At 50.8% G+C, this 13,159-nt stretch overlaps 3 protein-coding genes across 3 annotated transcripts; 2 read left to right on the top strand and 1 right to left on the bottom strand.

Moving 5' to 3' along the window:
* Positions 1-595: 595 nt before the first annotated feature.
* Positions 596-2,165, top strand: COCSUDRAFT_55630 (Alpha/beta hydrolase fold-3; the record flags this gene model as incomplete). Its single annotated transcript, XM_005652124.1, has 4 exons — positions 596-769; positions 861-1,016; positions 1,263-1,516; positions 1,997-2,165. The coding sequence occupies 4 exons, from the start codon at positions 596-598 to the stop codon at positions 2,163-2,165; spliced, it is 753 nt and encodes a 250-aa protein (XP_005652181.1).
* Positions 2,166-3,476: 1,311 nt separating this feature from the next.
* COCSUDRAFT_39250 (hypothetical protein) lies at positions 3,477-6,251 on the top strand (the record flags this gene model as incomplete). Its single annotated transcript, XM_005652125.1, has 5 exons — positions 3,477-3,638; positions 3,983-4,165; positions 5,045-5,220; positions 5,570-5,679; positions 6,034-6,251. The coding sequence occupies 5 exons, from the start codon at positions 3,477-3,479 to the stop codon at positions 6,249-6,251; spliced, it is 849 nt and encodes a 282-aa protein (XP_005652182.1).
* Positions 6,252-7,191: 940 nt separating this feature from the next.
* Positions 7,192-12,581, bottom strand: COCSUDRAFT_55632 (beta-glucosidase; the record flags this gene model as incomplete). Its single annotated transcript, XM_005652126.1, has 12 exons — positions 7,192-7,386; positions 7,658-7,811; positions 8,158-8,322; positions 8,465-8,520; positions 8,891-9,013; positions 9,382-9,528; positions 10,039-10,224; positions 10,676-10,745; positions 11,292-11,448; positions 12,017-12,107; positions 12,322-12,381; positions 12,504-12,581. 12 exons carry the CDS (start codon positions 12,579-12,581, stop codon positions 7,192-7,194), a joined length of 1,482 nt encoding a protein of 493 aa, XP_005652183.1.
* Between the last annotated feature and the right edge of the window lie 578 nt (positions 12,582-13,159).

The raw sequence follows: 13,159 nt of genomic DNA on the forward strand, positions 1-13,159 counted from the left end.
AATGAGCCGTGGCCCAAGGCTTGGCTGAAACCTAGCTAGACCAGCGAGAAAGGGTCAAACCCTGAGGGAGGTGCTTCATGAAACAGGCCAGCTTCTTACCACTTCTTCTTATCACACTTTGTCCTAGGAAGAGTCAAGGTTCGTGGATCGGGAAGCTCATTTCTATATTTCTCAGAGTTGATGATCAAAGAGACGCAGGAAAACATGTCAACGGCAAACCTCGAGACATTAGCTGAGACATCGGGGCAGGGCCGCAAAGACTTCAATGCCCAGCGAGCTGAAGTTGAAGCGTTCTTGGCTCCAACATTCGGACGACCACTGCCAATAGCAAACGTACGGTATTTGTAAGAGATTTGCGTATCATGTCCACCCGATCCTGGACAATCTCTTTCAAACCAGTGGTCAAGGGAGCCATCAAACTCAACCATGATTTGTGCACTCACCTTTTGACAATCAATATTTACGTCAAAGTGGTTCAAAACAATCATTTGTTTGGTTTGAAACGTCGCAGGTCACTGATCGGGAGGTCCCAGGAGAGCATGGCGCCATCCCTGTGCGGGTGTACCAGCCCGAGAGCAAAACTCTCTTGCCGATCATGGTGTACTTCCACGGAGGTGGCTGGTGCTATGGGAGTGTCAACTCGCACGACTCCCTCTGCAGAGCATACGCGACCGCCTGCAATGCTGTGGTGGTCTCTGTGGAATACAGACTTGCACCAGAGCATCCCTTCCCTGCTGGCTTCAACGACTGCTACTCCGCCACAGCTTGGGTACGACCATGCTGCTCCATCCAAGCTTTGTGATTCAGCTCATAATGGTCAATGCATATGTCTGCGGTGCTCACATGCGCATGTATGACAGGTGAGCAAACATGCTGAAGAGCTGCGTGGAGATGCCACCACCCTGGCCGTTGCAGGAGACTCGGCTGGCGGCAACCTGGCAGCGGCTGTGGCGCTGAAGGCTCGCGGCCACAGCATTGATGGCCCTAACATCCGCTTCGAATGCCTCATCTGCCCGGTAATTGTCGTGCGTGTATATAAGAATAGCTCCTGCCAGGGGCGGAGGACTCATTGTATTGTCACTGCACAGTGTTGAGCTGTGAGACAGCTCTTCCTCTTATCTCTGCCGCTTGTTCTGCCCTGATGTCTGCATTTCTGTCCTTAGAAACTGCTGCCTGTTTGTCTGCAGATATGGCACGGGAACATGGGGGAACATGCGCTGTTGGGAAAAACGATGTTGTCATGTGCGCTGTGCGTATGACAGGTGTTGGACTACCACAGCCCAGGAACGCCGTCTTACGCAGAGCATGGGGGCGAGGGCGCCTTTGTTTCGCGCAAGAATATGGAGGAAGTATTCCGGCACTACGCGCCGAAGCCGGAGGACTTGACCAGCCCGCTGGTGTGCCCCCTCAAGGCGCAGGATCTTTCAGGGCTGCCGCCTGCGCTGATACTCACTGGCGAGAGGGACCTGCTGAGAGATGAGGGGGAGGCTTATGCTGCCAAGCTCCTAGATGCCGGGTAAGGCTCTTCCCCAGTGCAGCCCCTTCACTGCATTGACCTGCAGTCTGGCAGAAGCTCAGAATGGCGCTGCACATTACATCTATCTGTCCTGTCCTGTGTCTTTGAGGTATCATGAGTGACCGCACTCTTGCAGAAGCTCAGAATGGCGCTGCACATTACATCTATCTGTCCTGTCCTGTTGTCTTTGAGGTATCATGAGTGCCTTACAGTCTGGCAGGAGCTCAGATTGGCGCTGTAGGACATCACTCTGATCTTTTCTGTTGTCTTCAAACATCTTCATGGGCAAGGTGCCATTATGAAAATGATGCATCATCTTGGGCCAAGCACAGAAATTCCAAGAGGGAGCCACGCCCATGGTAGAAAATGACTGACACTTGCAAGGCAGCCCTTCCTCTTATATCTGGCGCTCGCGCTGCCTTGATGCCTATGTATCTCTATCACTAAAATGACTTTGTCAACAAGCATGCTGTGCTGCAGGGTGGACGTGTCACTGAAGAGGTTCAAGGGCGCTGTGCATTTTGGCATGTGTTCCCCGATACTGGCCCCGGCAGATTTCAGTCTGTCCCTCGCCCTCATGAAGGCGCACTGGCAGCATGCCCTGGACGCCTCAGCGACCCCGTCAGAGACTTTTCACTCAACGCTGTGATGATCGATGATTGGTGAGAGCTGCATGCCTCCGGCAAGGCTCAGAGTATACAGCTACAAAGCTGATCGCAGGTGTACACTTATACAGAAGTAGGCTATGTAGCAGATAAAGCATAAGCAAGTGACAACATCATATTGGCAGTGACTTGTAGATCGGTGGAGCTGTTAAATAGCTAGCTGATCTCTCGCCCCTGCGGGTGCTATTGTTGTACTATATACTGGCTGGATTGCAGTAGACTTGAGGTTAAGCTAGCCTATTTTTGTACTGCACAGGAACATAGGTGACAGTGCTGGAGCATCTTGCGCGCAGTATCATGTATACATGATACTGCTACGTAGCATGCACATATAGCGCTACGGGTCCCTGCATGGCATTAATCGTGTGACAAAGGACGCCATGCCCGGAACCTGCCAGACAGGTTTGTTGATGCCTAACCAAGCAAAATATATATGTTTTTCGGTCTTCTGTGGTCTGGTGAACACATTGAGCGAGGGCTGAGGAGGTAGAAAGGACACATAAAATCTGGCACGTGCTTCAAAAGGGGGGTTCCGTGAGATTCCGTTGACCGGGTCAAAAGTGTTTCGTATGTTCGACTTGCTGCTTGAAATCTTCAGACTTTTTGCTGATTGCGGAGGTTTATTGAGGATGTGATGAATTTGCAGTCCCCTTTCAGCCCTGGATGCAGCGGTCTGCTGCTCCTGCCTGAAGCACTGTCGACGATTAAAGTCGGACTCGACAAGTATCTCGAAGCGTAGTGTATCAATTGCGTTGATGAAGACCCTCGCATTGTCATATATCATCTGTGTCGCTGCCATCGTCTGCGGCGTTAAGACACCGCTGCCAGGCCCAGACAACTGGGATCATCTGCCCGAAGCAGAACACAAGGCAGGACACCTTGCATGGGGATGGATCGAACACAGCTTCCAGTAACGCAGTGGATTCTATTAAAAAGGCTTCATGACTAATTATTAATGACCAACCCGACTTCTTGCATTTTTATTAGATATAGTTCGTCTGCCTTTGCTTCGGGGGCACAGCCAAGTTGCTGACTCTTCCTTTTTCTTCAGATCGTATTGGAGCGGGAGACGGTGTCAACGATTCCAAGAAAAGAAATTCGCGGAATCATCTTCGCGTTTCATGGGTGCCTCCAATACGTGACCCAGTTTGGCTTTGCATCGTCAGCCTGCCCAACATGCCACGGTAAGCGCCTCTTACCTTGCACGGTATGAAGAAAGCGCTGTGTGTGATATATTATCATGATTTCCCAGACACCATTTTCTGTGATCAGGCTTTGCAGTGAAACCGTCTAAGATGGCAATACTTTGTGTAGGATCACCCGAGGTGATGACTCTTGTGTACAAGGCGGTGCAGAGGGGGTATGCTGTCGTGGCAGTGGGCGCGCACCGCGGCGGCGACAAGTGGCGCTGCTATCAGACCCACTGGCCCCCCGAGGAATATCATGAGATCTCAGGGGTGAGCACCAGCTTCCCCCTCATTTCCATGGGTTTTTCTTACATTAACCCATTTCTTTCACCCATAGTAATGCTTCCTGGCTTTCAGTAGTCCACCCAGTACTGGAGAAGTGATCCCCAATGTCAGGGCGACAGAATGAGGCCTGCCCACATCCAACTTTAGCTGCAGAACAAGGGCTGGGGAGAACCAGCAGCAATATGCAAAGCTTGATGGGAAAATAGAGAACGGCATTGATCAAGCAAGTGCCTACCTGCGGAGGACCTTCTCTAGATGCTTGCTAGACACTGTGCTGACAGGGCAGCCATGTATTGGACGCATAATAAACTGCATGCATGCTGGCGCAGATAATCAAGGTTATGAAGCACCTCATGACGGAGCGGAAGTGGTGGCATCTACCCCGCTATGCCTTTGGCTCTTCCTCTGGCGGCTGCATTGCTCTGGAGCTCGCCCTGCGCTTCCCCCTGCAGGCAAGCCTCTCCTCTCAACTCCAATATTTTCCGCCCATCTCTCGTTTTCTAGATTTTGCCGTGACTGGGTGCCCTGCAGACAAAGCCAGGACTATCTCACAACATCCCTGTTATGCATGGCAGTAAACCATGGGCTGCCCCATGTTGAGGTCACTTGAGGCCATTAGGGTGCAGAAGGAGCCATATGGTGTTTACTCCAGATATCCTTCGGTGTGCGCTTACACCAGCAGGAGACAATTACACGCCTGTGAGTACCCAAGTGCTGTGCAAGCATCTAGTGTATGGTCTGTCTCAATAGTCAGCAACACTATGCGCGGTGGCATCTTTACTCCTGTGTATGTCAACACATCTATCAGGCTGGGCCACGCTACCACAAATTTGCTGCGGTAGGCTTCATGCATGCGATGCAAATGGATTTGATGTAATGAAATTTGCATAGGGGGTGGCCAGTATGCTGATGGGCTTCCAGATGAACACACTGGAGGAGGCTCTGCAGCCTAGGAACCCCCGCAATGGTCACACCTGGGCCTACCCTCCAGTCATCATATTGAGGACCCTTCTGGACGAGGGAAGCGTCATCGAACGCGTCAATCGGACCCTCAACGCCCTGCAAGCCCAGGCAAGATACTCTCTACTGCTTGCTCCATGTCGCTTTCCTCGCTGCAATCTGTAACGAACCTGCATTGTCACACAATTGTCACATGATTTCCAGTCTTGAGGACTAGGTACATCAGGCATATCATGCATTCCTGTTTTTACCCCCTGTCCGGCGGTGTTAGATTCTCTCGACCAGTGACAGTCACAAGTGTGGTCCAGAGCATCATTTTTGTCCTCTCACACAGACATTCCAGCTCTTCAAAACGTCAACAATAAATGCAGAAGCACTGCTGCACCCTCCTTCTTGCATGCAGCTGACATTGCTGCCTGGGGTGTGGGCAGGGGACAGTGACAAGGAAGATTGAGTTGAAGCCATACGCGCTGACGCCGCAATTCTTTGCCGGCCGCATGCGCGGAGTGAGCGCAGAGATCTCGCAGCAAATCTTTGCCCGGCTGCAAGCCATCCATGTCATCGATGAGAATGGGTTGTGCATCTGGGAGAAGTGTGAGAACTGCTGGTAAGATTCTCTCAATGACTCAACCACTGCCCAGTGCTCAAAGCCATATCCTAGAAAAGACCATGACATTTACAGAGCATCTCTGCTCCTGGGCAGAAGGTGTCCTAGTTGATGCATGCTTTGCAAATACATTGCAGGGGCTGCCGAATATTTGGTAGGCTTGCAGTGCCTTGCATCTATATTTGTAAAATATTGCAGTGCAGATCAAAGGGAATATGCTGGGGGAGATCTCCTAGCTAGGGATGAGTGGAAAGCAATAATTCTGGGTGTTGCTTGACGTACCTAGTCCTTAATTTTGGAAAATGTGTGATGTTAATAACAATGACTCCTAGCTTTGGTGCATGCTCAGGGATCCGCTCTATGAGACGGTGAAGAGTTCGCTGTGGGACCTCTTTCCACAGTGGGAAGACCTGCACTATGATGCAGCCTTCAAGGAGATGCTGTGGGCAAGCGAGGGAGGTGAGTGCCGTGTGCTTCTTCCATCGAAATGACACCAAATCCAACAGAAACTCTGAAGACTGGTTGCACATTGCAGCTCCCTCTGTGTCTGAACTAATTTTGCTCGGCCATGCCGCTATGCATCGCATGCAGACACATGCACTTTTGCACTTTAATTCTTATCTTTCCTGTTCAAAACGTGCGCTGCATGCAGTTGGCGCTGAGAGGCTGATGTGTCTGGGGGCTGCAGAGCATGTGACGACCTTACACTGAATCAACTGCTTCTCATTCATTACTTTTCGTGCATGTAGACAGAGGCAGTGGATTTTGCTGCATGCACTTACAGGCACTGAACAGCAGTTGTCTGGTGCACAGTGCATGAGACGACATCAGAGTACACGGATGACATCATCGACTTCTTTGAGGACACGGTGTCGGCCGCTCCGAGTATGGCGGCCGATCACCCGGCGCTTCACGGCGGCAGCGCAGCGCATGAGAGCCTGGCTGCAGCGGCGTTCCTGGACGGCCGCAAGTCTATCCTGCCTGACATGCAGCGGCCCAACCATCGCAGGATGAAAGCTCTGCACGACTGAATTGATGATGTTTCCACGTAAGGCTGTGGAACACTAACATACAGCGGCCTAACCACTGCAAGATGAAAGCTCTGCACAAGTGAACCTGAGGAGTAGCCTTTCAAATGATAATGATTTGACAGGCAGTCCTAGAGCACTGACATGCAGGGGCCAAATCACCGCAGGTTGAAAGCTCTGCACAACTGAACTGATGATGCATCCACGTGCGGCTCGAGAACACTAAATCAGCGGCCAAACAATGACAGGATGACAGCTGTGCACAAGCAGTTCTGGAACGCTGATATGCAGCGGCCACAACCATACATCTTAAATGCTATGCGCAACTGAAGACACTTGAAAATGGTGATATTTTCCCGTGCGGTCATGGGTGTTAAGGTATGAAAAGTCTGGCAGGAAAGTAGAGAGGTTTTGGTCCCTTCAGGGCTGTCAAATTGTCAGGCCCTGGAGATGATTACTGCTCAGCACTGTTGACATCAGCACTGTGGGGACTTTTTCCTTTGATAGTGCCTTTGATAGTAAAGAAGCGATTTTAGTAGGCGTGAATAACGTGCGTCCCTGTCAGTCAGGTTTGGAAGAAAGCACTGGCTGAAAGGTCTTTTCTTGAAGTATGAAGTATGCCTGGGTATTAAATAGATTTGAGAGGTTCAAAGACTGCTCTTGTTTACCCAAAGACGGGTGTTCTTTTCATATTGTAGAGGGCAAGAATGATTGTGTCTGTGTCTGGACTGTTGGCAGGAACTGTGAACGAGGGATTATATATAATATATGTACCTTGCTGGGCCCTAAGTTGCCCTCGTTCGCCAATTGCTCATCATAGGACCACAGATCCTAGGAGCCGCTTCCTGAACTTCCAAATATTTGAGATACCACCAACTTCCAAATATCTGAGATACCTATTTCACATACATTATTTACAGCGTAATCTTGTACAGTTGGCTAGCTAGTCAGAAGGGTATGTGAAGGTCGGGTCCAGAAGAGTGCACTTGAAGAGAGTGACCAGGTATTTGGCGGATGCTTTGTAGTAGCGCTGCTGCGTGGTAAAATCCACATGCACCACGCCGAAGCGCTTCTTGTAACCGGATCCCCATTCAAAATTATCAAGCAGGCTCCAGGCAAAATATCCCGTCATTGGCACCTGCGCAATGTTTAATGCATGTGTAAGTCATCTGCACAGGTGCTATAATTCCATGCCAGTCCTGCAAGAAGGCAAGCTGCAGGTAAAGGCTGTCACACATCCTACACCTTGTCGAAATTGCCAGAGCAAGATGCCACATCGCAAATGTGCAGAGCAGGTATCCATCCCGCCTGAATTCACATGTTGTCACATCCGTGGGTGCACACTCGGCAAGCATGCATGCCATGAGTCAGCAATGAGTCACCCGTCCATTACAGCTCAAGAGGTGCACCTTGTCGATGGTGACAGCTTCGGTGGCCGCTGCGATGTAGTCTCGGTAGAAGTTGACGCGCTGTGTGTCCTGCAGAGCCTGTGGCATTGGCATGGCGTCCTCGCCCTTCATGCTCATGCCGTTCTCTGTCACGATGATCTCCTTGGGCTGGTACCTGACCGGGCAATGCAAACCACGTTGGTGACTCACCGGCGCTTGCCGATGCCGGCATGCACATTTGCAAATCACAGTGCATGGCGCATTGAAAAGATTGTAGGCAGCAGCAGAAGTAGTGCTATCTGCCACAACGTCTGCACATCATTAGCAGGGCTGATTACCGCCCCACCATTTCCAACCACGACTTGCCACAATATCTCCTTGCATGGTCGAGAGCACACAACAGGAAGGAAGGCTGCAGAGTCACATGTTGACGCGAGCAAAACAAAGGTGCTGTGCATGACGCACAAACACACGAGCCCTTTTGCAATGCACCAGAGGCCCACAGGACAGCGGGAACACACCTGTCGTTAACCCAGTTGAGCATGAGCCGGAAGCCCCAGGGCGTCACTTTGAGCCAATCGCTCTCGGCCTCGGCGCCGATCAGCTTGCCGGCCAAATCCACCTGTGTTTCAGAATAGTCACACGGCCCCTGCAGACCTATGGCGCCCTCCTTGTCTGCCACATACCTGCGGCCCAAGAGGAAAGCTGAGTGCGTCCTTTGACTCTGCAATGCACAGCATGAGAATGTGGTAGTGGGCAAGGACTGATAAACATGTTGAAAATGCAACTTTTGGTGCAAAGAAGATAAGGTCAGTGCGAAATGCGTACGTGGAAGTGTAGTGGTTGAGAGCGAAGTAGTCCACAGATCCCTTCAGGTCAGCTGCCTGCGCACAGCACCACTCACTGTCAATGCCTTTCTCATTTCACAGCAAGCAGACTTTGGTGCTCCTCAGCATCCCAAGCAACACCTTGAATCCAGCCTCTTGATATTGCCGATGCCAACATGGCAAATTAGTAGTAGTAGTATTAAGGGGTGTACTTTCAACCTTTTTATTTCGCACTTCCTCCTCCAGTCGCATGCGTGCCAATAGCGTCAAGGTCATCTCTCAAGACTGAACAGCACTAGTCCAGGTGCTGCTTGATGTACCCAGTCCTCAAGACAAGAAAATCTTGAAAACAGATTGAATATAAATAAGGTCCCCTGGGGTGGATCTTCTATAGGGATGTGAAGTTATATGTTGGGCAGGGCCGCACCATCTGGGCCGTGATCTGGGGCAGGAAGGAGATACGCTGCTTGACGGATGCGGGGTAGTCACCCTTGAAGATGGGGTCTGCAAACGCTGCCAGCATGTATTCCATCTTGCGCTCGGCTGCAGCCTGCATGCACAAAATAATATCTCGACCTCCAGTTCTATCAGGCTTTGCTAATTTTGCGGTAATGTCTGTGTCGCACAGTACTTGAACATCTGTAGTGCCCCTTTGCCCAGACAAGTGTCTGTCTTTTATGCATTCCTGCTATGCATGCTGTGATTGGTGCCCACACCAAGCAGTCATTAGTCTACTAATCAGTATCCTAATGTATATGCCAACAGGACTTCCAGCTGGACACCAGTCTGTCAGCGATATCAAGGTGCTATGTATAGTTAGGTGGCCGTTTTGAACAGCAGACACATTTATGGTGGCAGTTGTTTCTACGTTAGAACCAAGTCACCAATACTAAGTAAATACTAGGAAGTAAGATTTACCTTGTCAGGTGGAGAAGCGGTCAGCGGCTGGGCCCAGTCGCAGTTGAGGTTCATGCTGATCTTGCCGTTGGGTACGAGCGCGCGGAACTGCTTCACTGCCGCTGCATGCGCCTTCAGCACATTGTGCACGCAATTCCACGCCTGGACCTGCACAGCCAAAATAGAAATCAAGGTACATGAAACGCACGCGGCCCTTATACAGAGACTCTATGCACAGTGGCTGCAGCTGGCGGGGGCCGGTGTAACTACCGAGCCCCGCGCCCATGGTTGATTGAGCTTTGCTCCAATCTGGCAAGGCCATCAAGGGTAGACATATCTGGCTTCTTTTGCATGCAGCTTGAACGCAGATGATCCTTTTCTCCGGCAAGCACAGCTTGTAATGATAAGAGTGATCTTTTTGCACACCAGGAGTATCTGCGCTCAATGCTCCTCATGCCTCTCAGGCCCTATACATTTGGCAGATGTAGTCAATGAAACTCCAAGGGATAGTAGTTGCCAGCAGCTCCTAGACCAGTCTACTCAAACTTCTTTGAAGTGAAACAGACAGCAAATTTTGCGGCGCAGATATGTGGCAAGCAGTGCAGAAACTCCAGGTTTGTTCCAGTACAGTACGACAGCAAGCTAGGGCGTAGAAGTGTGTAGAGTCAGGAGTGGCACCTTATCGTTGAGGCCGGGGGCACCAGAGCCCTGGCCATAGCCGAGGAAGCAGAAGGTCCAGGGCTCGTTGAAGGTAGTCCAGTGGACCACTGCGTCCCCAAACGCCTTGAAGGCTGTGGCCGCATACTCTGCAAAAATCGGCACAATCTGGTCGCTGTTCCAGCCCCCAAACCGATCTTGCAGCGCCTGTAAACAGTAGTGTGATCCACTTTTCAGGGGCGGAGTCTTGTCATTGCTCCTCGAGACTCCTCTCCTGCATGAGCGCTTCTGGAAGACTTTAATGCAGCTAGATTATTAGGGAGTGCAGCCACTCGCTTCACTCATGCAGAAGGCTGCGCATGTTTCAGCCATATTTTAAGTTTGACTCGGCACTGTGCATGCCACTGAGATTCGTGGTCTACTGTCCAGAGGGAGAGTTTTGCCATGACTTTGCATGCAGGCTTTGCACGCCATGCATTGCAGCTGCATCCCTAAGCATGCAGCAACTTAGATATGAACTTCAAGTTAGGATTATGTGGAGAAGGCTGCGCGTGTGGCACGACGCAGGATTTTGATGTAAAACATTGATTTTGACGTTGTAATCTGCAAAATAATGAGATTGGAGTAGTTGTTGCATGGGGATGAGCCAGTGAGTCACCTGAGGGAGGTCCCAGTGGTACAGAGTCACATGCGGCTCAATCTCAGCCACCAGGAGCGCTTCAATCACCCTGTTGTGACAGTTCACACATCTACTTTCAGCTATCACAATTTGCTGCAGAGCCTTACAGCATGCACTGACACAGGCATCGGCATGCGAACAGGAATTGCAGATGACTGTACACTATTTGTGGGACGGCCCACTTAAGCTCAGCCAGGCGAAACTAATGCCAGCACAAGTAGGCTAGCTGCCCACAAGCACTAAACCCACACAGTGCAAATCACTAGGCAAGCACAAGCACTTGCAATAGCACATGGAGTCACAGCTGACTGCTGAATCTGTGGTGCGGCCCAGACGGCTTAGCCGGTTAAGAATAACGCCAGCAAAAGTGCAGGCTCCCCATATCCACTACACCCAACTAGACTGGTCAGCATGTGGCGCTTGCTTGAGGGCGTCCTCGTCTCTACTCTTCATCTGTCTATGAACTTTCTGGTGTTTCGAGCTACAGAGTCCCGGTATTTATTTTGAATTTGGACAGGCCATAATAATGATGTCCCCCTCTGCTCTGGCGCTGCCCTAGATTGGGCTGTTTGTACAGTGCAGAGTTTAGTCATACCTGCCGTAGAAGTTGATCCCCTTGTCATTGACCTGGCCATCTCCGCCCGGCAGGATGCGCGGCCAGGCCAGGGACATGCGAAATTTCTTTACCCCCAGCAGGTGCATCGCGGCGATATCATTCAGGTACCGGTGGTAAAAGTCGTCCGCCACCGCGCCTGCGCTCGGTTACTAATCAATAAGTCGATTACTAATTATTATGTAAACATTGCATTCACAGGCCCCGGCTGGCGGGGGGCGGTACAAATACCGAGCACCGTGCCCACGGTTGATTGGGTCTTGCTTGGATCTGGCGAGTCCAACAAGGGGTAGGAATTTGGCAGCCTTTACATGCAGCTTGTCTGCAGACGCACTTTGCCTTCGGCAGGAAAAGCGTGTAATGATAATAATAATTGCATTCAGTGAGAAAGGAAAACCCGGCTGGCTGGGGCCGGAACACGTGCTGAGCATCGTTTCCACTATTCTTTGGGTCTTGCTTGACCTGGGTTAGCTGGGTTATCCTCCGAATTGCATTCTGCTTGCCCCTTTAAGAATTCTGATGTTGACTGCTTCTCAGTGATGTTTATCATTGCCAGAAGCAAAGGTCGCATGCAGACAAGCTGCATGCACAGGCTGCCAAACCTCTACCCATGTTGCACTTGCCAGATTAAGCCATGAATGGTGCCATCAACAGGAGATGCTTCGGCCAAGCATGCAGGAGGCATGCAGATTGGTGAAGTTGGTCACTTGTGTCGCCGCTGTCGATGTTTCCTGGGATGGCAGCATATGTGTCCCAGATGGAAGGGCCACGGCCGTCTGTTGCGTTGGCGCCTTCAATCTGCAGCCCACAGCAGATTGCCTTAGTCAAGGAAGGCAGTCACGATGCAATGGGGCCTACAGTCGATTGATTCTGGATCTGGCGAGTCCATCAAGAGTAGGATCTGCGGCAGCCTCTAAATGCAGGTTGTCTGCAGGCGGATCTTGCCTCTCTGGCAGGAACAGCGTGCAATAACAGTATTGATAAGTCAAAAGTGCTGGACAGCTGTCATCACCTGAGGAGCAGCTGTGGCAAAGCCAAGGTAGAAAGGAGGTTTTGTCTGCGCCCCCTCCACCTACAGCAGCACAAGTCACAGATCACCACGCAATGACGCAGCACGATATTTCAGTATTATCTCAGGATATGAGGACTGCATTTCAGCAGAACATTTCATGTGCTGCAGTGTGGAAGCGTCACCTGGACTTCTGGAGCCACGAGGCTTCCGTTGTCGACGAAAGATTTCCCTCGACCTAAGGTGCCAGCGACTGCATACATGAAATGACTTTTGCAAGCACTGGGGTCTCCTTCAATCGGTGACTGGTGGGTGAGTGAGGCAGCAAAGCTTGCGGAAATCTTCCCGAGCGTTTGATACGAGTGCACGCAGAACAGTACAATGGTAAATTTGAGGCCAGCAATATTTTACCTTGGGTGTCAGAGGCCAGGCAGATCAACAAGGCAATGACAACAGCGCCTTGGACTACTAGTAGTGATGGCCCCATCTGCACAACAACGGAAGTTTGAAGACACGGGCTAGAATCGCCGTCAAATTGAAAAACAAATCACAATTTGAACCAATATGCTTCCTGAGTTAGGTTTTGATCGCTGCAGCCTTCACTTTAGAGTCTGAGCGTTGTGACGGGGTCAATCTCGTTCGACATATATTTTGTAGGACGGCTGCTTCCGTTGAAAAGCAACGACAAATAATGAACCAAGAAAAAGTGAGACATTGTTTCCAAAACAAAGGCGCGAACTCTTTGCAAGAAAGCACCTGCAACCTTTTCGCTTCCTGATGACATGCACTTTTGGCAGTGCCTCTTTTGAGTCTATTCGTCGCAAGTGTCAGGCCACGCTCT

This window comes from Coccomyxa subellipsoidea, assembly GCF_000258705.1.
Source record: "Coccomyxa subellipsoidea C-169, whole genome shotgun sequence".
Taxonomy (NCBI): Eukaryota; Viridiplantae; Chlorophyta; class Trebouxiophyceae; family Coccomyxaceae; genus Coccomyxa; species Coccomyxa subellipsoidea.